Below are 26,682 nucleotides of genomic sequence, written 5' to 3'. Positions count from 1 at the left end.
CCTATTGCATAATTCCTGTTTCTTTTACTTTGGTCTTTGGCTTCACTGGGTTTGTAAAATGCTAAATAATCCATTGCAAAACAATATAAAGTAAAACTAACTGCCTTTATATACATTTCTCATTAAGCAGGGCTAAGGTTTTTTTCTTCGTTAGAGATAATTTAACAATAGCTCAGTATAAATCATTTATTAATGTTCCACCAATGATTATGACACATATCTTAATGAATGAACTACTAGCGAGTTTTGAGAAGATTTGTAGCTCAGGTTGAGGTTCTGGATGTGAACTACGTGCATACATTTAGTACCAGATGTAACCATTAATAGGAATACAGATTTCGTATTTTAGAATATGTCTTTAGTTGTCCATAATTTCCTTTTCTAAGTAATTCCTGAAGATGACCATTTTGCAAATTATAGCTAGCCATGTAATGTTCTATTCTGTCAGATGAAATTCCATCAAGAGTTCAGAAGACGAGGTTTATTTGTCTGAAAAGTGAGGCAATGCTCTGAGTAACTGTTAAAGAAGTAGAGAGTATGTACCTTAAATCTCATTGTAATGATCAGATGGTATATCACCTAAGATTTTTGAATGTTGACATAGAGCCATTGGAAATGTAGAACAATACCAGGGTACAGTCAGAGATGGGGATCGATTAGCTCAGTTGGACTGGCAGCATGATGCCAATAGTGTGGGTTCAGTTCCCCTAATGGGAGAGGTTACTGTGAAGGATCCCCTTTACAACCTCTCCCCTCACCTGAGGCAGAGTGAGCCTTAGGTTAACCCGTTACCACTTGTCCCTTTCAAGAAAGTGTAACTTTTTGGTCTGGTAGGACTGTGACGACACTTACAGTCAGAGTTGGTAAGTGAGAATGACTTGCTAAAGTTAGAAAAGCAGAAAAGCTAATAGAATAAAAATAAGCAAATCTATGTTTTCATAAATTAGAAAGTACAAGAGCCTCAGTCTTATTAACCAAATTTATGGTATTTCTTATTCTTATGTCAAATTTCCAGCATTCTGTTTCATTTACTTTTAAGGGAAATTACTATGTCTTTTGATAGAAGTCAGCTTAAGTTTTAATGATTTAGGTGTGAAGTCCCAATGTAAATATTCTGGATTCTCTTTCTTACCAGTCACAGACTGGTTGTGAATCTATTCACTGTTTTAAATCGACTGTGCTCCGACCTAAAGAAGAATGTGCAATCAAATTGCAACACTGAACTTAAAAAAAACTAAAATATAACATTAAAAAGACATTTCAAGATAATGTTATTCTATAGATGATTACACTTCTCCCATCACAGCCACAGCAAAAACACAGAAATTGATGTTACGAGTTTTTGGTCTTTACATTTGCAAAATAATGTGTCACTTAAAATCATAACCTTCAGTTATCCTTACCATAAAAAAATGCATGATTTTAAAAATTACCATTAACTTACATCTTCAAGCTGTGAAAAGAGAGACTTATTCAAGTGTAAAACAAGTCCAATTTTCTTGTGTGCTGTGTAAAATTTTCCATAAAAATCAAACAAATGTTAGCTTTTGCATATTTTAATAAGAGAGCATCAGTTAAAAAGTAATCCAATAGCTAGAATGACCAAATATTCAAGCAGGTAGTAATGGTGAAGCTTTTGTACTTAATGCAGTTTTTAACAAGAGCTTCTGAATTCCTTTTCAATATTCCTGCAGGAACACAGGTGGTGGAGATGCAAACATCTTTGACATTTTATAAGTAACTTAGAACTGTGCAGATATTTAACTCACTGTATTGACTCATGAGTTTAATATTTTGCTCCAGTTTTTCTGTTTCTGACGGCTGATCATGGGCTCAGGAACAGATTGTTCACACATTAAACAAATCTCATAACAGAGGAACAACAGGTGTATCATTCCCTATTTATTATTCAGCCATTTCAATCCACTCCTAAAAGAAAACAGAGTCTTTTTAAAATTCTCTTGCAGTTTTCATTATTTTGGTTCTTCACTGATCGTTCATCACTGCTTCAGGGATTGGAGGATGAGCAACACACTGCCAAACCTGATCCTGAAGAAGATAATGGTGTAGGCTTGCATGGCTCACAAAATCTGGCTGTGCACAATCCTAATGGCATTTTTGTAGGGAGGTGATATCCACAAAACCCTGGCACTTCTGGCTGCTGGTTTTGCAGAGCATCCGAATCTGTCGGACAACTGGGATTTAAAGAGATGTAAGTACCACATAATTGATTGTTCTCTGCTGTCTCATCAGCGTCTGGTGGAGCAGGGGGTCCACAATATTGTAACTGCTCGTTCTCCACCCTGTTCAAATCAGGGGGGCAGGGAGGGTACATTAAGAGTGCGGGATCCACGTAGTCTAGCATGTAACAGGTTTTCGGGATTAGTTTGGTATGAGGAGGGTCCAATTCTGGCTGGTGTGTAGGATAAATATGTGGCTCTGTTTCAAAAACTGAAGGAAAGAATCATTTCAAAGACAGTGATGTTTAATATTCCTTTGCATTAAACTGGATTTCATCATTTTTTTCAGCAGTGTACAGCAATGTATATCATAATCACTTGCAACTACATATGTACAAATGGATATAAAGCTTACAATACCTTGTTACACACTGTTTAAGTGTTGTAATTATTCTATTATACTGTTATTAATAACATGGTGCTGTGGTCGGTTAGCTCCTTCCCCCTAGCCATCCTCAATTTCATCCAGACAAGCTGAAAGAACGTCTGATCGATGGACAATTACAAAGGCTGAGGCATCTGCCTTCCTATCCTCTGGGTCCCCTTATCTCCTTCACTCATAGTCATATCCTCCTGTGCCTAAACACTGACCAGATCAGACAATCCAACCATAAGAACAGTGGCTGTCTCCTGGTGAAAAGAATGCAGGTAAATTTCCCCATCCCTGAAGTGCCATAGTGTGTAGTTCAGCACCTTGTTCAAAACGTCTGAATCAGAACTTTTTGACCTTCAAACACATGCTATAAACATGAATCAAACTGGTATTCAGGAACTTCCACACACTGCACCTGGGATATATCACCTGACCTGCCATTCTTAATGTGTTTTAGGGAACTAATTAATCATTGTATTCACATCATATTTTGTGAAGCTTAACACCAGCTGCTCTACTATATGGAACCTCAGGAATATAATCACTTACCAGATACTCACCAAGATAATAAAGTGTGAAGCTGGATGAACACAGCAGGCCAAGCAGCATCTCAGGAACACAAATCTGACGTTTCGGGCCTGGACCCTTCATCAGACCCCTCTCTGATGAAGGGTCTAGGCCCGAAACGTCAGCTTTTGTGCCCCTGAGATGCTGCTTGGCCTGCTGTGTTCATCCAGCTTCACACTTTATTATCTTGGATTCTCCAGCATCCGCAGTTCCCATTATCCCAGATACTCACCAGACTCTTCTTCTGCAGCACTGCAATAATCAATTCCTGGAAGCTGAAAATGTTCAGTTAAAAGCAATAAACCACCTGTTTCACGTTCTCAGCTTAAATCCTGGAAATTCTTAACTCTATTCTCAATGGCATTCAAGTGTTGGGTCACACTCAGTTATTTAATTTTTTATGATCCTAATTCAATAGGGCATCTAACTCACTTAAAGAGAATCCAGTTTCAGCTGGTTGTTAATTAAACTGCTCTTTCACTGAAATCCTTAGAAAAACCGATTTATTAAGGATTGCATTGACAGAATTTAAACTGTAGATTCAGTTCAATGCCAAGTGCAAAATACAAATTAAATTAGATTTTACAAAGTAAAAAGAAAACTTTCTTACCTAACTGCACAAACTTAGTCCCAGCAAAATTTTAGTACGTAAGCACGAGTAAATAGGAAAGCTAATAAAATATTAGCAATTATCACAAGGTGAACTGGACACAAAAACTTGTCTCAACTCACCTTATCAATATCCTTCCATCACAAAGACATTTGTACAGTTAATATCAATATGCTTCCCTTATACATGGCATTGATGAGTCTGTCTGGAGTACTGTACATAGTAATGGACACCCTATTTAAGTAAGGATGTAAGTATATTGAAAGTGTAGTGATTATAATGGGGTCAGCCAGTCGGGCAGTGTAAAATATGAGTTCCCTGATTGGGGCTGTTAATCTGCTCCAATCAGGGAGCCCTGGCTGACAGATGTAAACAGGAGTATCAGAGGTTCTATTCACTCTGAGAGCTGGCTCTGAGGAAGCCGGGACCAGTGTCAAGTACTATGCTTTTGAAAATAAAGGGTGATGTACTGATGGGGTACAGGCCTCGGTGGTGCTATTTCAGAAGGCAGTTTAGAAAAGATTTACCAGACTAATACCTAGAATGGACAGGTTGTCTTATGAGGAAACGTTGAACAGACTAGGTTTGTATCCTCTGAAATTTGAAAGGATAAGAAGCTGTCTGATTTAAATATATAAAACCCTGGGAATTTGACACAGTACGTATGGAGAGGCTGACTCCACTTACAGGAATATCTAGAATTGTGGGTCACTGCTTTTGGGTCACCCATTTAAAACAGAGACTATTTTTCTCTGACAGGGTTCTGAGTCTTGGGAACTTGTTTCCTAAAAAGGTGGTGGAAGCAGAGCCCTTGAATAGTTTTAAGGTTGAAGTCGGTTGATTCTTCTATGCAAGGGTTTGAGAGTTATTGCAGGAGGCAGGAGTGTGGATTTGAGATTGCAATCAGATCAGCATTGATTTTGTTCAATGGTGGAGCAGGCTCTATGGGCTGGATGCCCTACTCCTGCTCTTGATTTGTATGTATCATCTTTTTTTAGTAAAATACACCATAGCAATTTCAACCACACATATACAGATGTGTACAACTTATAGTACTTCACATATGCCTTTAAAAGGTTGTAATTACTTTACTGTTATTTATTTCAGTTGCATAAGCTGTACCTCTCCATAGACTTGAGTTCAGTACCTCCCCAGCTGAATAAATGGTTATAGGGTATAGATTAAAGAGCTCCAATTAAGAATTTTATCATTATTTAAGGCACTGAGTGCTGAACATTCTAATCATGGCTCTAAACTCTGGATTAATTCCCTCTTTTAAAAATGAGCATAGGTTATTATTTGGTACCTAATGCAGCCTTGTGTGTTTATTATTGTTTTGCATAAAATAGTTCAATTTGTGTGTATGGTATGGTTTCTGCTACATCAGGTCTTCACCACTAAATCTTTCCATCTACTTCCATATATTGTCTCAACTCACCTGATCAATTTCCTTCCATCACAAAGACATTTGTACAGCTAATATCAATATGCTAATAGAGTATATAAGGCACAATTTGGCAGTAGATGATGTTACTGTTATTACCATATTTTCTGACATGTAAGAAGGCCTGACTCAGAAAGCCACATAGCCAAGTGATATCACAGTTGGAATGATTAACAGGCAAATGAGCACATTTGAACATACCACTGAAGCATTTTATATTTTAGTGATTATTTTGATGACTTAAACAGAGTGTTTAGTGATGTATATCCAATGCATGAGGGAATCTAGGTACAACCATCCTAAGTGCCACTAATTTCTTTTAACCCACTCTGTCAACTTCATTGACACACACTTGTTTTCAAATCTTGTCCCGGCACATCCTGAACCTAAATAAAAAAAATGAAAGAACTGCAAATGCTGTAAACAAAACAAAAAACAAAGTTGCTGGAAAAGCTCAGTAAGTCTGGCAGTATCTGTGAAGGAAGAAAACAGATAATTTTTCGGGCCTGGTGACTCTTCCTCAGGTCCTGAACCTACTTTGGTTATGGTTTTCTTTAGTTAGATCCTTACATACACTGTTCTCTCTTCTGACTCTCCTTGTCTTTTGCAGCTTTCCTTCCATCACCAGTGATTACTCCCAAATTCTATGCCCATCTGTTCCAAGGCACCCTCTAATTATACATAAGTTCTCATTACTGTATTAGATAAATTTTTTATCCAAGAGTTTAGAAAGGTAAGTACTGCAAATTCAAAATACAATGGCCTTATAATTAGCACCAATAAAACTGACATCTTCAGTCATGATGGAAGGTACTTTCTTGATTAACTATTAGTTTAAGTGTATGATAAACAATCTATTACTACTTACACTCATGTCGCTTCTCTTCCTTGTTATAGGAATCCCCATATATTGTGCGATAGACATATTCATACTGCAAGTAAAGGGAACTAAATAGGTTAATAATTTCTGCTTTTACCTAATATTGTCCACCTCTGTGAAAGCAGCACTTTTTCTGCAATCAAAAGAAACTCCATTAAATTATGCACTCAGAAATAACACAACAAAATGAGAATTTAGTGTCAAAAGCTTATTAAGTGATATGAGCTGAACAATTTCTACTTGAGAGTACTAGGATGATCTTCAACAATTGAGTTGAAATTAGGTCTCCTGCTTTAGTTAAAAATCATTGTCCCTACATTTTTAACATAGGCCTGGATTTTCTGGCCAATTGCAAAGCTGTCATGTTATCCTTGACCCAAAGACAAATGCCCACAAAGATCTCGCAATCTCTGTGGTATGGACTTGTTTTTTCCACCGACACTTCATCCCCAGGGAATCTCCAGGCAACCAGCAGCAGTAAAAGCAACTGGGCACATAGCCAATCACATTGAAGTATTCCCAAAGACAACAAAGTAGGAAGTTAAAATATTTTATCCTTCATTTTGAATTAAGATATTTTCAGATAGAAAAGTAAATGATTATGATTGGATCAAGGTAAAAGCTGGAATAAAGGTAAACAAAACTAAATCTAAAAATGATAATAAAATGTGAGGCTGGATGAACACAACAGGCCCAGCAGCATCTCAGGAGCACAAAAGCTGACGTTTCGGGCCGAGACCCTCTCTGATGAAGGGTCTAGGCCCGAAACATCAGCTTTTGTGCTCCTGAGATGCTGCTGGGCCTGCTGCGTTCATCCAGCCTCACATTTTATTATCTTGGATTCTCCAGCATCTGCAGTTCCCATTATCACTAAATCTAAAAATGTCTTTTTTTAAATCATAATTGAAATGTGCCATTCTCTTAATATAAAATTGACTTTTTAAATTCATTTTTCCAAATCACCTGTAGTTTTATACATAGTGAGACAGAAGAAAATACACCATTGTGAATAGATCTTATAATATTTTTTCCACCACCTGGAAAACACAGTACAGCCCATTATATATTTACAAGCAAAGCCTGTTAGGGGCAATGCTGACATCAAAAATATGAGGATGGGGGTGAATAGAGAGAAAAGGAGGGGTCTATTTAAAATGGAGTTGAAGGGGAAAATAAAGCAGTCCATCCTCTGTGGTGCCAACCTCTCTCTAAAGGCATCAAGAGCGTTAGTGGACTCTGAGTGCTCCCTTTCCAATGACACGCAGGCTCAAACATAACTGCAGAAGAGGGCAGGCAATCAGCAGAAACAGCTCCCCCCACAGTCCACTTATAGCCAGTCAGGACAGGCCCAGGACCAGAGCCATGAGGAGATCCTCCAATCTGCGCACGCCCCTCAGTACTGGGTGTGCAAAGATCAGGAGCATGGAGCTAAAATACAACGAAAAACACAACAAAAGATTTTTCAAATAACTATAACAGGAGTGCAAACCCCACGGCCAATATACACAGGGCCCACAGACTCCACAGTGTTGCAAAATAATCAGTTCAGCTGTGAGTCTATGAACTGCTGCAATCTGCAGTTCTTCAGGACTGCTGCATGATACACACACCAACCCAGGTCCCCAATGGAAAATGAGAGGACTCCCGTGTAAAGGGCCCGCCAATGGTGATCCCTTCACCTGGTGACAATTTAACATGCTAAGGTGTGTCTCGTCAGCAGGTGTTAAGCTTTGAGGTGGATGGTGTGCAGCAGTACAAAAACCACCATTACGGAAAGTAGAAAGACACACTACACTTATTCAGGAATTGGCTCAGGTTGTAGGATGCATGCTCCTAAGGGAGGTACATGATCCTGATACCAGTGTGAAATTCCATTCAAATAGGGGTACACGGAGACGGGATTCCACTGCAAAGCTGAACATCCTCCCAACTGGCACATGAAGTCAGGTCCGAACAACGCCCTTTTCAGACAACGGAAGGCATCAGCAATGAGGTGGATGTCCACTGCTGCCCTGTTTCCCAATTCCTGGAGCAACATTCAGCCCTGGCCTCTGCCAGCCACACATCCCCAACTCTGGTAACACCCCCTGCAGCCACAGCCCTCCCCTCTGCTAGCCACTCAAACCCACAATGGTGCAGAATGCTGAGGGTAACCTCTACTCCTGACAGTGGGAAGACCCAGTGCAAGTTGCCCATGTTCCAGTCATTGATCAGGTCCTGATAAAAGATAGGCAGCATCCTGACGGAAACTTGCAGACCTTTGCAGTCAATAAACAGGAGCTGTGTGTCATTAAAAAAATGGACTTTTACGGCCACTGGGAGTGTTTAGCAGTAATTATCTATTAACCCAGCTACATTTTATTCAACAAGGTGTAACTTGGTTTTAAGCAAACGTGGAATGTAGCGTCAGTTCATAGATTTCCCATCGATCGCATTTCTGCAGAGTCAGGGACAATCTCAAGAGCACACCCTTTGGGTTGTCACAGAATCATAAAGAGTGACTTCTAGATTTCCACTTTATCCAGTGCATTTTCAGTCTCTCAAATTTGCTGTCAGTTTCAGTGGAGAAATGGCACTAAACACTGACAGCTTCAACATTACTACCACTGCAACATCTGAACTATTCCAAGATACCAGTTTATCTATGAGCCAAAGCTGGTTGCCCTTTCTCTTTCTGCTACACCCTGGTAAGTCTCTGCTTGAATCTATCACTATGTTTAACCTTATTATCAAAATGGATAAATATCAGTCAAGAAACCAAGAGGCTTGCTCTTCTGGACCGAATAAGAACTGAGATAGAGTGGTAGCTGAGACTTGTGAGGCTTAAATACAGTTCTCTGACTCTGCTATCACTGAAACACAGAAAAATAAGAACATGAGAATCTAACAAGTAGAAGCAAGGCCTTTTGAGCCTGTTCTGACACTCAGAATGATCAGAGCTGATCTTCTGCCTCAGTTCCTTTCTCATGCCCACTGTGTTTAACCCTTGGATCCCCGAGAGGTTAAATCTCAGCCTTAAATATACCCTACAGCCGTCAAAACCCTCTGGACTAAAACATTCATGCTTTGAGTGAAGAAATTTCTTCTCTCATTCCAAACGATCAGCCGCATATGCTTAGACAATGACCCTCCCCACTTTTCTGGATAGCCAAGCCAGTATCTACTGCAAGAAACCACTTCAGAATTTTGCTCATTTCTATTAAATTACTTCTCACTGTTCTAAACTTCACATGGTGTAGGCCCACGATGTATCCCTCCAAAAAAAATCATAAAGAAAACTTTATTTAAAGGCTTGTGAACTTTAAAAAAGACTTCACATCCTACCCAGTACATTTTTGGATTTCTCTTTTAATTCAAAATAAGTGAATAATTAATCCTCAGTACAGGTTGCATAATGAAAATGCATATGTTAATTTTAGGAGATGTAACAGTGACATAAGTCACAGGTTATTCGGACTGAGCAGAGGATGGAATGACTTCTCCTGGAGAGCTGTATTGAAGAAATCAACTTAATGTACTACGCTGTGTAAGTAAAGGGGTCTGCTGGATCTTCCAAGAACCAGAAAACAGCCAAACTTTAAGTAAAGCAGAGACCTAGATGATGCACAATAAGATCACTGGCAGTAGACATGGAGGGATCACTCGGTCCGCAGTGCAAGACAGATCCCCAAATACTAAATGTCAAGTCAGTTTAACCCATCACACCTGTTTACCTGTGGTTTGTGTCAGCAATGACTATCAAACCAATGCAAACAAAACATGTCTCCAACCAGGAAGGAAGCCAGGTTAAAAACATTGTTTACCTGTGATCTCAAAGGCTTCAGTTTCCTAATTTCATTGATCCCAATCCTCTCTTCAAACCATTTTCCAATGAGAGTTTGAGGAGAATAGCGGTTATCCCCGTCAGGATTATACTCGATATGTGATCCGAAACGATCCGACGGACCCCGGTAAATTGGACATGTGTCTTCCTCTGAGAAAAATTGGTCATCGGCTGCCATGATGAAGTGTGAATGTCTATAATCTGGCCACAGCAGCTAACCGAGTGAGAGCCCTGCAACTAACCTGCGCGACAATGTGTGAGGTATTGGTTGCCTTGGAAATGGGACTTGGTGACAGATACTTAATTCCATTGTTAATTACATCACAGAGCCAGCAAAACAAGTCACACATTGATTTCCAATTGTGGGCACAAAGTCTCCTTTTTGTTTACATCCAGAAGTGCTTTCATGCACAACTAAACTTTTACTTCCCATCGACATGTTAATTTGTTGATGGGAATAAAACGTTAACGCATGTTAATTTCCAACTCTGTTGACCATTATCAAATCACCTGTGTTTCCAATTAATAATCAATTTACATGCAAAGAATAGGAGTAAGAATAGCGTATAAAGTAGGAAAGTATGCTGCAACTATACAAGGTGTTAATGAGACTGCACCTGGAGTTTTGCATACAGGCCCCTTTACTTGAGGAGGGATATAGACAGTTTAAGTGCAATTCAAAAGAAGTTTACTAGATTGATTCCAGCAATTTACAGCACATAGCCACCAGCGTTAACTTTAGTAGAAACTCATTTGCGTACAATACCAGTGAATGTACTTGGCATTTATACTGGCTTAAACATCAAGCGGAATTCAGTGTGAATCTCTGTAGACTTTTCTCAAACCAAACACTGGAATTAGAACATGAATTTTTCAGGCATACTCTGCGAGGGCAGCATCCAGGTTTTTGTCCAGCTGCTGTGAATAGTACTTTGATCTGATCAGAGATATTATACTGAGAAAATTGAACAGTGCAGTAAGCTAGAACGTATGATCGAGGGGCAGGAATAGGCAATTCTGCTCTTCAAGCCTAATCTGCTGTTGAATACAATCATGGTTAATCTCATTTCTCCACTTTCCTGTCTGCTCCTCATAACCCTTTAATATGTTACTAACTAAAAATGTTTGTCTCCTCTTTAAATGTACTTAATCTCCTGGCATCCACCACCCTTGTGGCCAGATTCACAATCTTTTGAGAAAAGTAATTTCTCCCCATCTCTGTTTTAAATCTGCCACCGCCTTATCCTAAAGCTAAAACCTCTCATTCTAGATTGCCCCACATGAGGAAACATCGCCTCTACATCTACTTTGTCAATTCCCTTTAACATCATTTATCCCTCAATTAGACATCCTCTCATTCTTATAGACTCCAGAGAGTATAGGCTTAAACTGCTCAAGTTCTCTTCATAAGACAAACCCCTCACCACTGGAATCAATCTAATAAACCTCCTTCAAATAGCACTAATTCTTCTATATCCCTCCTCAAGTAAAGGGGCCTGTATGCAAAACTCCAGGTGCAGTTAACACCTTGTACAGTTGCAGCAACACTTCCCTACGTTACCCTCTATTCCTTGAATAATAAATGCCAAATTTTAGCTGCCTTCCATTGTACCTTGCTGAACTTTGATTTCGGTGAATCATGTCTAAGGACACTCAGATCTCTCTGCACCAAAGCGCACTGAGGTTTTTCTCCATTTGGATATTAAGTTGTCTTTCAATTCATCCAACCAAAATGGATGACCTCATAACTATTCATGTTAAACACCATCTGCTAAAAATGTGAGGCAGGGAAAGCATAACAGGTCAATGGCATCCAAGGAGAACATTTCCAGTTGAACCTTTCGTCAGGACTGTCCTGATGAAGGGTTTTGGCTTGAAACATTGACTTTCTTGCTCCTTGGATGTTATCTGACCTGCTATCCTTTTCCAGTCTCACACCCATAGACTCGGGCTTCCAGCATATGCAGTCCTTATTATCTCCATGTGCCAGATTTTGGCCCATTCACCTACCCTATCCATATCTAATTGTGAACTTCTTATTTCTTTATTGCATCTTACTTTTTCAACTATTTTAAGGTCATTTGCAAATTTGTTTGTAGTATTTCCATCCCAGCATCCAAGTAATTAATATAGATTGTGAATAGTTGAGGCCCAAGGGCTGAATCCTCTCCAGTTATATGTTGCCAACCAGAGAACGTCCCATTTATCCCAACTTTCTGCTTTCTGTTGGTCAGCCAATCTTCCATCCAAGCTAATAAATTACACCAATTCCATGTGATCTCACTTTGTGCAATAAAATTTTGGGCAACACCTTATCAAAAGATTCTAGATACACCACATCTACAGGGTCCCTATTATCCACTTTGCTTGTTACATCTTCAATAAGCTCTACCAAAGTAGTCAAACATGATTTACCCTTCATTAAGCCATGCTGACTCTGATGGATTCTATTTGGTCTTTCAAAAAGTCCTGATCTTACTTAATGGATTCTAATAATTTCCCAATGACAGATATTAAGTTAACTGGTCTATAGTTTCCTGCTTTCTGTCTCCCTCTGTTTTTGAATAGCATGCATCTGAAAGACCCTGACCTTCACACAGATCCTCCTGGATCCCCATTTGGACCATCCCCTAATATAATCATTGAGTTGTCTGGCAGAGAAACAGGGCCTTCAATCTAACTTGTCCATGCCAACTAGATATCCTCAGTTAATCTAGTCCTCTTTGCCAATATTTGGCCTATATCCCTCTATATCCTTCCAATTCATGATGCGGAGGTACTAGTATTGGATTGAGGTAGACAAAGTCAGAAGTCACATGATACCAGGTTATAGTCCATTCACCTGACAAAGGAGCAGCCCTCTGAAAGTTTGCGATTTCAAATAAACGTGTTGGACTAAAACCTGATATCATGTGACTTCTGATCTTCCTATTCATGTCCCCTTCCAGATGCCTTTTAAATGTTGTAAATGTACCAGCCTCCACCACTTCCTCTGGCAGTTCATTCTGTACATGCACCACCCTCTGTGTGAAAAAGTTGCCCCTTAGGTCCCCTTTAAATCTTTTCCCTCTCACCTTAAATCCTCTGGTTTTGGACTCCTCTTCTCAGGGAAAAAGTCCTTGGTTATTCATCCTATCCATTCCCTTCCTGATTTTATAAACCACTACAAGGTCACCCCTCAGTCTCCCACACTCCAGGGAAAATAGTCCCAGTCTATTCAGCCTGTCCCTGCAGCTCAAACCCTCCAACTCTGGCAACATCCTTGTAAATTTTTTCTGAATCCTTTAGCTTTCACAACATCTTCCCTACAGCAAGGAGACCAGAACTGAATGTAGTGTTCCAAACATGGCCTAAACCACGTCCTGTTCAGCTGCAACATGACATCCCAACTCTTATATTCAATGTATTGACCAATAGAGGCAAGCGTTCCAAACACCTTCTTCACTACCCTGTCCACCTGCAACTCCACTTCCAAGAAACTATGAGCCTGTACTCCAAGGTCCCTTTGTTTGGAAACACTCCCCAGGATCCTACCATTAAGTGCCTTACCAAAATGCAACACCTCACATTTATCTAATTAAACAGCATCTGATACTCCTTGGCCAATTGGCCCGTTGGATCAATGTCCCATTGTACTCTGAGGTAACCTTCTTCACTGTCCTCTACACTTCCAATTTGGTGTCATCTGCAACTTACCCACCACCCCTCCTATATTCACACCCAAATAATTTGTATAAATGACAAAAAGTCAGTGGACCTAGCACCAAACCTTGTGGTCACAGGCCTCCAGTCCAAAAAACAATGCTCCATACCAGCCTCTGTTTCCTATCTTTGAGCCAATTTTGTATCCAAATCGTTAGCTCTCCCTTTGACTCAACGTGATCTAACCTTGCTAACCAGTCTACCAGTGGAACCTTGTCGAATGCCTTGCTAAAGTCCATACAGACAATGTCAACTGCTCTGCCTTTAGCATTCATCTTTGTCACTTTTTCAAAAAACTCAATCAAGTTAGTGAGACACGATTTCCCATGCACAAAGCCATGCTGACTCTCCCTAATCCATCCTTGCCCTTCCAAATACATGTAAATCCTGTTGCTCAGAATCCCCTCCAACAACTTACACACTACTGACTTCAGGGTCACTGGTCTACACTTCCCATACTGACTTTCTTAAAACAGTGACACCACATTAGCCACCCATCAGTTTTCCAGCACCTTACCTGTGACTATCCATGATACAAATATCTCTCCATTCAGATCCTCCCCTGATCCCCAACCAGACCCTGCGGTTAAATTAACAAGAAAGCCAGCTTGAAATCAAACGAATGAAAGGATTGAAAAGAAACATGAAGCGTGGAAGTATTAAAAAGAAATGTAGCTGGGACTAATGTATCGAGAGACGAAAGTCAAATAAAGTGATTGAAAGTTACATCGAGGGGGGGATGGTGAATAGTGAGACAGGCAGTGTGTTTAGCAGGAGATAGTAAGAACTGCAGATGCTGCAGTCAGAGACAGTGTGGAAGTGGAGGAGCACAGCAGGTCAGGCAGCATCAGAGGAACAGGAGAGTCGAAGTTTCGGGTCGGGACCCTTCTTCAGAAAACCTTTTAGCATTTAACCTTTAGTAGTTTCAGCACCACTGGCTGGTGTCGCTGTGTTTGTGGCGGGCAGGCCCTGCAGTTGAGATTGGGGCTGTCTCTCTATGATAGCGCGGGGGCTGCTGCTGCTTGCGGGCCTGGGAGCTTGCAGTGAAAGCTTCTCCGTCAGCTTCAGCAGGAGCGGTGAGGCCGCTGGCCTCGGGCTGCACGGGGTGGGAAAGGCCAATTCTCCGCAGCCTGGGAGGAGCAGCACACTGCACTAAACGGGGCAATTATTTCGGGCCCGCAGTTAATGGGGCCAGGTTGGTGCAGGAGCCTTACGCAAGGTGCTGGGTTTTGTGTGTGTGAAAAACAGGAGGCAAACCATTTGTTGTACCGCCGATCTGAGTGAGCTCCGAGCTGGCCCTGGCTTTGGGTCATGTGCAACACTAGGTAACTTGCAGCCTGACGGGAGTACCTTGCAACAACAACCTTCCTTATGGTAGTGCCGTTTAGACAGTAAATCATAGAATCCCTACAATGTGCAGGCAGGCCATTCAATCCATACCAAGCCTCCAAAGAGCATCCCACCTAAACCCCTCCACCCCATCGCTAATCCACTTAGCCTACAAAGGACGGTGGAAGGAAACCCACGCAGACAATGCACAAACTCTGCACAAGACAGTTGCCAGAGGCTGGGATTGAACTCAGCTCCCTGGTGCTGTGAGGCAACAGTGCTGACCATTGAGCCACCATGCCACCCCATGAAACATGACTAGAATCTACACAGCTGGTATACTGCAAACAATTTTGATCCCCTAATGTAAGGAAATTTATATTACTTTTGCAGGCAATCCAGAGAAGGTTCAATAGCTTGACTCCAGGGAGATGTTAAGTAGGTTGTGCTGTATTCAGTGGAGTTTAAAAGAATGATAGGTGACTTTATTGAAACGTACAAGACTCTTACGGGACTTGACAGGGTAGAATCAGCAATGTTGTTTCCCCTTATCTAGGACCAGAGGGCATTATCTCAGAATAAAGGGTTGTCCATTTATGAAAGATGTGTAATTTCTTCTCTCAGAGGCTCGTGAATCTGTGGAATTCTCTAATACAGAGGGCGTGTTGAATTAATTCTTTCCAAGGTTGAGATGCACAGACTTTTAATCTATAGAGAATCCAGGATTATGCGGGAAAGATAGGAAAGTGAAGTTTACAATAATCAGACCCGCTATTATCCTATTAAATGACAGAACAAACTCATTGGGCTGAAAGGCCTATTTCTGCTCCTACTTTTAGAGTACTAAAACACTCAAAAGTACTTTATCATCATTAACTGCTCCACCATTCAAAGATGACATTCACTTGGGGTCTTGTATTTACACCTTGGGTCTTCAAATGACTAAATAGTCTGATTCTTGTCCTGTTGGTCTTTGGCCATAACATTCAGATGTCCCAAGAGTGTAGTCTGTGGCCAGTACAATCTGGCCACAGAATGAGACATTGGGAGCTCTGCCCAGAACATTGGGTCAAAAAGGTAGCTTTTAAGGAGTACCTTGGTGGTGAGAGAGTTTGAAGAGATTTAGGAAGAGAATTCCAGAGCATAAGGCCTCCGCAGCTAAAGATACAGCAAACAGCAATCTTCCTTTTAATGTGGGCAGCTGTGCAGCTGCTCTGAAATTCCTTGCACTCCCATCAGTGAGAGGACACATTGACTTATGGTTTCTGACAATTGCTGCCGTGCACAGACCTTTCTGCACGGCAGCCAGTGGTGGAGCAAATTGAATCAGGAGTGTTTAAGAGACTTGAATTGGAACATCACAGGGAGCTGAGGGGGTTGCAGGGCTCGGAAAGATTTCAATGGAATTTGGGAAGGGGATGCTGGGATTCAAAAACAAAATGTCACTGGTACATATGAAAGATAAGTAAAGGTTCCATCACTGATCAGAGGCTGATCAAAGATGGACAGACAGATTTCAATTTGTGATGCTTCTAGTTTATCAGAGAAGGCTTTTGAAAAATGTATTGTTCATTGTCTCCCCAGCTTGTTTACAGAATGACACAGGGAGGTAGCACCTTGCTTGTGGCTGAGGGGAACTTCTCCTTTGCTTCATCACTGTACAGTCGTATGGACACAGGCACCCGGGTCATTGCAACCTGCTACGAGAGTGAAAATGAAATATCAAAGCATGAAAATGCAACCAAAAATATTACCTATCTGTTAGAGAAAGGTGAGGAGGCAATACTGACGGGTAAGAGGGGTTGTTTTGATTGCAGTGAGTGCGATAGAAGAAAAATTGAAATCTGAAATAAAAATTGAAGTGCATAACTGCTCTGAAGAATGAAGACTGAATGATATAAAAACAAAGTGCTGGAGAAACTCAGTAGGTCGGGTAGTGTCAGAGAGAGAGAAACACATTTAATGTTTTGAGTCTGATTAATATTTGGTATCATGTTTCAAACTAATTTTCACAAGGGATGATGCTTAAGTGGAAAGTAACATAGTGTTAGAGTTATTCATTTACGATCTACAAAAGATTTGGAAATCAATACTTTAGACTTCCACACCAGTCACTTTATGAACTAATTTCCAGTTCAAATCTATAATAATGTTAGCTTTGAAACTGCCCAGAAGCTGGTGTTACCGATTCTGGTGTTGTAATCCGCACCTCTACTCCATCTGTTTCTTTCTTTTCTAATACGACTCTTTCTTACTTACGGCTTTCTTACGACTCATTATCACTTTCATTCTTTTGTGTTCACGCTGCTGAGGTTACTTGTACTTGGCTAGAACCTATTACAATTTGAATATTTTCTGATTCTGATGAAAGGTCATTGACTGGAAATGTTGGCTCTTTGTTGTTCTCTCGCCACTGCTTGACCGGGTGAGTATTTCCAGTATTTTCTGTTACTATTGAAGGTTTCTGTGCTGGGTTGCACATACAGAGAATTGAGTAAGTAAACTGTGGCTGATTTGATTTGAGTGTTTTTGATATTTGTACCAGTGAAGCTGACAAGATCTTACTATAATCTGTTTTATTGAGGAATTGCTCAGTTTTTAGATGATGGATTGACAATTTTGTACCTTGGGTTTTATTGTGATGCTTCCATTTGGCTCTTTCATCTTTGTCACACTCATATCTGAGATGTTATGACATACCTTTGGAGCAGGTGAGACATGAACCCACAGTCCTCCTTGCTCAAAGATAGGGATATTACCACTGCACAAGATCGCTCAGCCTAACTTGATTTTTAAGCTTTCCCACTTGAATTGACTCAATTACAAACGTGTCCTATCATTCATTAGCAGAATACATCCCAGGTTGGGGCTCTTGAGGTGCAATGGTAGTATCCCTGCTGCTGGGCTGGGAATGCCGGGGTTCGAGTCCCACCAACCTGAGACATGTCTCATAACATGTCTGACAAAGTCGATTAAAAATATCAATATTGTAGTTTAGTTGGTGTGCCATCTAACTGTGCTGTCATTCCCAGACAATTTAATGAGTAATGAGTCTCGAGAAGGATTTGTACTTTATTTCCTCACTGAAACACATACCAACATCCTGACAATCAAAATGACTATTGCTGAAATGTGACATTGTCGAGTTAAATTAGCAGTTTTAGTACTATTTATGTGAATGTAAAAAATGCATTAGTGTTTGTCATTGTTTAAATTTCTAACTCCAGCGTGTTTTACTGAATAAGCTAAAAATGTCAAAAGATTTTAGGAAGTTTGTGAAGTGCTTTTGAATTAATTGTGGTGAGCAATCTGTTGGCTTTGTAGTTGAAGTGACAGCAATTGCTGAGAGCCTGTGACAATGGGAGCTCATCTTATAATGAAAATTCCTTGCTGAGTTGGCTTACAGGGGCATAATTGCACATGACAGCTATGCTAATTTAAATATACTTATAGGTTGATTAGCATATTGTAAACTTAGAACTGGCTGCTGTATAAAATGGCATATTGTGATATTCAGTTTTGTGCATTAATAATATGTTCTGGGCAATCATATCGTTTCCAATTTGCATAGTGATAAAACAGCTTTTGTAATGCTCTAAACCTGCCACATACTGTACAGAGACCAAACTTAATCCTTGGCTATTAATTGTCTTTCAGGAGCAGAAGTCTACTTTCAAGTAGATTGTACCAAGCTCCAGGATTGTCCACACTTGAAAGGTAGGCTGTTTGACAGGATTATCTTCAATTTCCCTCACTGTGGCAGAAAGGCTGGTGTGAAGAAGAACAGAGAGCTGCTGGCTAAATTTTTTCTGAGGTGAGTTCTGAAGTTATGTAGGGAAGTTGACAATGTCTGCTTCTGGACTCAGTGTTTCAGTGACTGCAAAGTAGCTCATTGGGAGCCGTGGAAGTTTAACCTCTTGCTTCTCTTCACCATCCTCGGTTTAATATTATTCGCTCTGCTGATAATGGTGATCATGTTATTTGGCTTCCCTTTCAGTTGTGCAGATGTTCTGACTTCCAAAGGTGATGTTCATGTGACCCTGTGTAAGGGACAGGGAGGGACAGCTGCTGATCAACCAATGAGAGCATGGCATAACAGCTGGCAAGTCGTTGCTATGGCTGCAAGAGCTGGGTTCATTTTAAGTCAAGTGCAGATGTTTGACTGCTCACAGTATTATGGCTACACCAGCACTGGATATAGGTAGGTTATTAATAGGCTAACATGTGGATACATGGAGTTTGCAATGTAATATCATGTAGTTCTGCATTTCATTTTTGTTTCCTCCTCATACCTGTAAAATGAAGTAAAGGTCCTGGAGCAGGCACCTTCAAAAAATATTATTCATTTCAGTACAGTAATGAAATAACTGTTCACAAAAGGTAGCACAAATCCAACCTGAGCAATCATTATTCCATTGGTCCATTCCCAATCATCAGTAAAGTGTTGAAAGAGGTCATTTACAGTGCTATCCAGTGGCACTTACTCAACAATAGTCTGAGCACTGACCGGTTTGGGTTCCGCTAGGCCCACTCAGCTTCTGACTTCATTATGTCCTAGTCTCAAGCATGGACACATGAGGGGAACTTGAGAGGGATAGCGAGGGTGACAGGTCAGCTTTTGACCAAGTGTGGCAGCAAGGACTTCAAGTGAAACTGGAGTCAATGGGAATTGGGAGAAATTCTCTGCTGATTGGAGTTATGCATAGCACAAAGGAGGATGGTTGTGTGGTTGGAGGTTAGTCGCTTGATCCCTAGAACATCTCTGCAGGAGTTCCTCAGGGTAGGTACTTTTAACCTACTTGTTTCAGACACGTTATTAAACACCTCTGGAACAGGTGGGACTTGAACCCAGGCCTTCTGGCCCTGATGTAGGGACATTATCGCAGTGCCAAAATGGCCAACAATGGTGAGTTCTTCAGGGTAGATCCCTAGGCCCACTAGCTGCTTCATTAATGACCATCCCTTCATCATAAGGTCAGAAGTGGGGATGTTTGCTAATGACTGCATAATGTTCAGTACGATTCAAAACTCCTCAGATACTGAAGCAGTCCATATCTAGATGCAGCAAGACCTGGACAGGATTTGGGCTTCAGTTGGTAAAGGTCAAGTAACATTCATGCCTCACAAGTAAGTCCCTGGAATGACCATCTCCAACAAGAGAGAATCCAACCATCTAGGACAAAGCAGCTTAATTGATTGGCACTCCAACTAACATCTTCAACAGTTATTTCCTCCACCACCAATGCACAGTAGCAGCAGTGTTTAAGATCTACAAGATGCACTGCAGCAACAGACTAAAGCTGCTTCCATAATCCGACCTCTACCACCTAGAAGCACAAGTTCCTCTCCAAGTCACACGCCATCTTTACTTGTAAATATATCCTTCTTTTTCCCTGGATCAAAGTCCTAGAACTCCCTTACTAACAGCATTGTGGGTGTATCTACATCTCAAGGACTCCAGTGCGCAATGCAGGATGGGTAATAAATGCTGGATCAGCCAGCGCCACCCACATCCCATAAACGAATAAAGATCTCACCAGTTTCCTGCTGTGCTGCCAAAATGCTGTCTTTGAAGTTGGAGTTACCATTCAGTGTATGAGAAGCAGATTTCTCAAATTGCTTTGATTACATTCTTTCCTTTGTTGATGGTATTAAACTGATTTTTAAAATATATTTCAGGAGTCAAGATAAGCCGTTCCATGTTGACCAAGCTCTGACTCATGTGTTCACAAGAAGCCTACCCTTCAGTGAGATAAAGCCAGTTGTCATGGAAACCAGGATTGGGAGTGAGCATTGCTTCTTCCATATCCCTGAGGAACTTGTTGAAAAGATTAACAGGTGGAGTAAGAGAATTACAAGGCAGAGCTAGATAGATTCTTCATTAGCAACAGGTTAACAAGTTATCACAGGTCAGCTGAATGTGGAGTGATCAGATCAACCATGAGTGGCTTGAGTAGCCAAGTGGCCAAAATATAGCTTATCAGACACTGCCTAACAGTGCCAACTTTGTTATTGTTAAAGTAGTTACTGAGATGGTGACATTATCAAGGCCAAAGGAAAATATCTTGCAAAGTTCTGCTGTGCATTCTTAGCAAACAATATAGATAGGATCATTTTCCCATTAAATTAGTACGGAAGGTAAGTTCAGCCACCGTAAAACAGAAAGTGCTGGAGAAACTCAGCAGTTCATAGAAAACTTGAAGTTCAATCTTTTTCTCTCTGAGTGACCTGTTGAATTTCTCCAGCTTGTTTGTGTTTGTATTTCAGATCTCCACCGTCGGCCAGACTTCGATTTAAGTTGGCCCACAAGACTAGAATTGCCCACAATTAGCAATCAGAGATAGAAAATTTTGACCCAAAGTCCACACTATTTCTTTATTCAATTTTGGTCTAAACTGTGTTATTTTGGCTCTAGATGGAATAAGCACAAGCAGCTCAAAAGCCTCTATTAAGTATATTAATTTCCTGAGAGGGCATAACAGTCTTATGATTTGCTCCAAACAGATATATATTTTAGGTGTTATCTATATTATCTTACTGAAGTGGCATTTGGAGGCCACTTGGCTACTCAAGCCACTCATGGTTGATCTGATCACTCCACATTCAGCTGACCTGTGATAACTTGTTAACCTGTTGCTAATGAAGAATCTATCTAGCTCTGCCTTATTTTACCAACACTTTATTGTGACGTAGTAAATATTCTCTAAAATGTTCATATAATGTAACATAAGGGTACCCTTAGAAAAGCATTGTGCAGACTTTAAAGAAAGGTGTTAGAAGAATTCAGAATAATTCATTTCAATGTCCAGTTTTTACCTTCTGTTATCTCTTTGGTACACTGTACCTTCAGTGCCTCTTTTTTTAAGTATTTTTCCAAGAATAATTACTAACCTTGAATCCATTGTTACTTCTCATGACTCTCTGTTGGATGTTGTTCAAATAGCCTGTGATGATTATCTGTCTGTTCCAAAAAGCATGACTGTGATCAGAAACCTCCCTGATTCCTGGTGCTTTTCTTTCTAAGGACAACAGTCTTGCTGGTATAGAGTTCCTCATACTTTTCTACTATTTCATCTAATTGGACATTGCATTTCTGTGAGCCTGCACTGTGATTGTTGGATCATTCAAAGTGGCAGGGAGAGAGAGAATTTGAGATGCATATACCACATTAGGATTTCCCGAAATGGTTCAGAACCAATGAAGTACTTTTGATATGTAGCCAGTGTCCTAATTGTAAGAAGTTTTAAGACTAGGTAATACATTTAGAATGAGGAGACTCTTAATACAATGGTATTTGGACAACTTATTGAGCGAAGAAAGTTATACTTAACAGATGAAGACTGCTGTAATTGTACTTCAGATGGTTCTTTCTCTCCACTGCACTAAGGAGATGGATGGTTCTTCTCTATTGTGTCTGTCTTTCTTAAAATCTGTGCAAAGAGCATCTTCAGGTAAGTTTTTTTAAAATCCCTTTCCCAGAGTTCTTGCTGGATTCTAATAATGCTGTAGAGCTTTGAACGTTTCTTATAGACAAATGTCCCAGAATCAGAAATCAAACAGGATAAACTCAAAGATAGTAGGAACTGCAGATGCTGGAGAATCTTGAGATAACAAGGTGTAGAGATGGATGAACACAGCAGGCCAAGCAGCATCAGAGGAGCAGGAAGGCTGACGTTTCAGGCCTAGTCTAGGCCTAAAATGTCAGCCTTCCTGCTCCTCTGATGCTGCTTAAAGCCTAGATGCTGCTGACTTTTTCCTGTATAACCATTTATGCACTTAGTTAGCTTTATACTCATTTAGTTCTGGTTGTAAAATCCATTGATCTGTTCATTTCAAAGTATACCTTTTACCATTGGAAACAATGCGGGCATTCACCTATTTTTGCAATTCACAGTGTCAGTTTATATTACATCTGGTTCTAATCACAAATGGCATTTGTCCTAAGTATTCATTTTGAATTAATCTTTCGTCTATCATAACTTCCTATAAAACACACAAAAAGGAAGTTATAATCCAAAAAGTACAAAATGGTGTTATTTCCTGCACACTTCAGGAAATGTGTGATCAAATTGCACATTTCAAGGTCACATGAATGGCAAAAAGATTTTATTTTTAATTCTAGCGTGGAATGTGGGCATTGTTGGCAAGGCTGGCATTTGTTGCCCATAACTAATTGTCCTCAAACTGAATGGCATTCCTTTGCTATCTTAGAGAGCTATGAAAAGACAACTGCATTACTGTGGGTTTGGAGTCACATGTAAACCAGATCAGTTAAGGATGGCAGATTTGGTTTCATAAAGTTCATCAGTGAACCAGATGGGCTCTTATAACAATTGACAGAGGTTACCCAATTGTCATTAAAACAGCTTTTTAAATCCAGATTTTATTTGTTTCACCATTTGCCATGGTGAGATTTAAACACACGTCACTGGAACTTTAGCTTGTGTCTCTGGATTAATTTGTCTGGATGAGTTATCACTATGATACAGATGTAGATAATCTGTGTAAGTATTGGTGGTTGAGGGATAAATATTGGCTTGGACACCAGGAACAACTCCCGCATGTCACTTTAAAAAAAGTGACGTGACCTTTTACATTTACCTGAGGGGGCAAATGGGCACTCACTTTAATGATTGATCTGGCAGACAATTCTTTTGACAGTGCAGCAATAAAGCAGATACCACTTTATGTGGTAGTTAAATGAGACTTTTTGACTTAAAATGTTTTTCTGCCATTGAACTAATAAAACTACCTACTCTTTTCTCATTCTGGTGAAAGGTCATTGACCTGAAATGTTGACACTCTCCACAGATACTGCTTGACCTACTGAGTATTTCCAACAACTGCCAATGTTTTCATTTGATATCTGGCATCTGCAGTGTTTTGCTTTACTACTGGTGGTAATATTTTGTTTTGGTTGAACCCTTCTGTTTGGCAATTTGTGTCCCAATTCTAAGAAACATTATTTTGATATCCCCAAAAAGGTGTGCAATTCTGTTGGCATCGAAGACTGTGACCAGGATTGGAGGAGGGTACAACCAGGAGAAATATTAAGAATTTACCTTAAACTGACAACTGTTTCAAAAGGTCTCTAATTTCATGCCAGAGAAATGTCTTTCGCATGAAACCAGAAGGTAATTTATGGGAAGATAAAATCGGGGCATTCACGCATCAAGCATCTTCTTGGCTACTATGCTTTAGAAGCTGCTTTGAGAGCTTCAATGGCCACAATGTAATGATTGCCCCAGATCTGGCCTTAAGAGACTTTATAAAATTTGTTGAAGAGGGTGTGAGCATTGCGCGCTAAGCTAGCATTTATTACCCAATCAAAATTGCCTTGGATGAGGCTGTAGTGAGCTGCCTTCTCAAACTACTGCAATCTGTGGAGTGCAGGTATTCACATTGCTGTTAGGAATGGAGTTCCAGGATTTTGACCCAGCAACGGTGAAGGAAATGCGATATATTTCCAAATCAGGATGTATGACTACTGTAAATAACAAGGTGTAGAGCTGGATGAACACAGCAGGCCAAGCAGCATCAGAGGAGCAGGAAAGCTGACATTTTCAGGCCGAGACCCTTCTTTAGAAATGGGGGAGGAGGAGGGGATTCTGAAATATCTGTGTTATACTGTATCTGCTGTTCCAGATGTGGGCTCCTCTACATCAGGGAAACCATGCAGAGGCTTGGGGACTGCTTTGCGGAACACCTACGCTCAGTTTGCCACAAACAACTGCACTTCCCAGTCACGAACCATTTCAACTAGTGTGACAGTTGTCTGTTTGGAAGGTGATGTGAAAGGAGACTCTATGAGTTGCTTGCTTTAGTTGGGAAGTCCATCCTCCTTAGAGAACTGGAGAAATGCAAACCTTATGTAAAGTTGTACTAATGGAGCTTTTGGTTGTTGCAGGAATTTTCTTCAGAAAAGTTCACGCCATCCAGTAAATATAATTGATAAGTTGCTGAGAAAACAGATTGCAGATACAGTGAATGTACAGGAACTGGAGGACAACTTTCCTGTGCTGTTGAAACAATGCCCTCAGCCTGATGGCGCCTGTGCAGGATCTGAAGTTTGTCAAACTGAACTTTATTGGGTGAGCTGTTCCAACCTTGAAGAGGATAAATCAAGAAGTACTGACTGCCCTGAGCCTCAGTGCTGTGATGTTCCTCCGCCAATCTTTGACAGGAGCTTTGGAAACAAGAGCGGACAGATTATGGACTGCACTATCATGAAACAGCTTGGCATCCCTGATCTGAGTGAGGATTGCAGGAGCTACTGCCTTCGGCCCACTCTGACAGGATATGTCACCGATATTTTACGAAAACCAGACTTCAGAGTTGGAGTAATTTATGCACTCAGTGGTCCCGTATTCAGGAAGTGTCTGATTAGACCGCAAATGATGCCAGTATTCCATGAGATGGTTTTAGTTGGTGCTTTCAACAGCGAAAAGGATCCAGATTTTTTAAGTCCATTTATGTGTTCTGTGGAGAGGGCCATTTCATTCCTCGTTAAGTCAGCATCAGGCGCCCCGTCCTGTATAGATAAGAACTTAAAATTGATCACTTTTAAAGAAGAGGGCAGTGGGAAAAGCTGGAATATTTGTTTTCAAGACATGGAACACCGAGAAATTACTGATCTAACTGTTGCAAAATTGGTTTGCACTCCTAATAAACAGAGCAACAGTGAATTTAATGTCTGTGTTACATCAATAAATCTTGACCTGCTGTCCATGGTGCTGTATCATGTAAGTGACTGGAGGATGCTATGGACATTTGATGAACGCTTCCTCAACCAGATTAGCGCAACAGAATTCAAACCATTTTCTGCATTCTCGCTGTACCCACCCACTTATTCACATGATGTAAGCTTCTGGTTCAATGAGAATGGGGAACTGGATGAGTTAGAGCTCCATGCAGTTGTAAGGCGGGTAAGCAGAGATTCGGTAAAAGAAATGAAGCTGATGGACAGTTTCTTGCACACTGAATCCAAACGTATGAGCTACTGCTACAGGCTAACCTACCAGTCATGTGACAAAGCACTGTCTTATCAGCAAGCATTGGAAATGCAACTGCATCTTCGAGACGAATTACAGAAACATTTTCAAGTAACTCTTAGATAAAAATGAGTATTTGGACCCATGTTAGAAATGTATATTTTTATTGCTTGCAGTGCAGGATTGGCACTATATGTACTGAGCTGTTGATAACAGCAAGTTTTACAAATTTGAACAAATAAACATCATTGTTTGCAATATACTTGTTCCATGTCACCTCAAACTTCTCTCATTTCTGCTAACACTAGCAACCAGTAATATGCTACATTTGTGTTAATTAATTCAAAGTGCTTTCCAGACATAACCCAAAACTGATTTTCAAATCTATAACTGTGCTGCTAAATGTCTTTCACAGTTCACATGAATGAGATTAAAAACTTCACTTGTTACAAACTTGTATCAAGAATAACTCCCCTTGTTACAAGTATCTCACTGATTAACTGACTCATATAACCTTTTAGAATTAAATTTGACTGTTAGTGCTGTGACAGATGACTAGAGCAATCAACTGCAACACAAGATGGAGCAATACAAAAGAATTTTGTTGTAGAGGAAATCTAAAACATCTTGAGTGCATGTTATGCACAGAACAATGATACACTTGCAGATAATGGAAGTGGTAGTGAGGAGAGCAGTTATGTGACATCTCTTTTACCCAGAGAT

At 40.4% G+C, this 26,682-nt stretch overlaps 1 protein-coding gene across 3 annotated transcripts; it reads left to right on the top strand.

Moving 5' to 3' along the window:
- The first annotated feature begins 14,392 nt into the window (after positions 1–14,392).
- On the top strand, positions 14,393–26,168 carry fdxacb1 (ferredoxin-fold anticodon binding domain containing 1). Of its 3 annotated transcripts, none has more exons than XM_048562085.2 (6): positions 14,393–14,515; positions 16,553–16,739; positions 18,626–18,782; positions 18,966–19,169; positions 20,648–20,806; positions 24,876–26,168. In XM_048562085.2, the coding sequence occupies exons 2-6, from the start codon at positions 16,565–16,567 to the stop codon at positions 26,083–26,085; spliced, it is 1,905 nt and encodes a 634-aa protein (XP_048418042.1). In that variant the 5' UTR covers positions 14,393–14,515; positions 16,553–16,564; the 3' UTR covers positions 26,086–26,168. The 3 variants fall into 3 exon arrangements, with proteins under 3 accessions (XP_048418042.1, XP_048418043.1, XP_048418045.1); XM_048562086.2 differs by having other exon boundaries at positions 14,410–14,475; XM_048562088.2 differs by lacking the exon at positions 14,393–14,515 and having other exon boundaries at positions 16,620–17,462; positions 18,626–19,169.
- The last annotated feature ends 514 nt before the right edge of the window (positions 26,169–26,682 follow it).

This window comes from Stegostoma tigrinum, chromosome 32 (assembly GCF_030684315.1).
Source record: "Stegostoma tigrinum isolate sSteTig4 chromosome 32, sSteTig4.hap1, whole genome shotgun sequence".
Classification (NCBI taxonomy): domain Eukaryota; kingdom Metazoa; phylum Chordata; class Chondrichthyes; order Orectolobiformes; family Stegostomatidae; genus Stegostoma; species Stegostoma tigrinum.
The sequence above is the reverse complement of the archived record's forward strand: the minus strand, read 5'-3'. Positions and strand labels throughout refer to the sequence as shown.

What these genes read in the sequence shown, in the direction of transcription:
- fdxacb1 (XM_048562085.2), top strand. Translation starts at nt 16,565, where the DNA reads ATGACACAGGGAGGTAGCACCTTGCTTGTGGCTGAGGGGAACTTCTCC. An exon ending in CTGGCTAAATTTTTTCTGAG is followed by an intron (nt 18,783 to 18,965) that starts GTGAGTTCTGAA and finishes CTTCCCTTTCAG; the next exon opens with TTGTGCAGATGTTCTGACTT. An exon ending in CTTGTTGAAAAGATTAACAG is followed by an intron (nt 20,807 to 24,875) that starts GTGGAGTAAGAG and finishes TGGTTGTTGCAG; the next exon opens with GAATTTTCTTCAGAAAAGTT.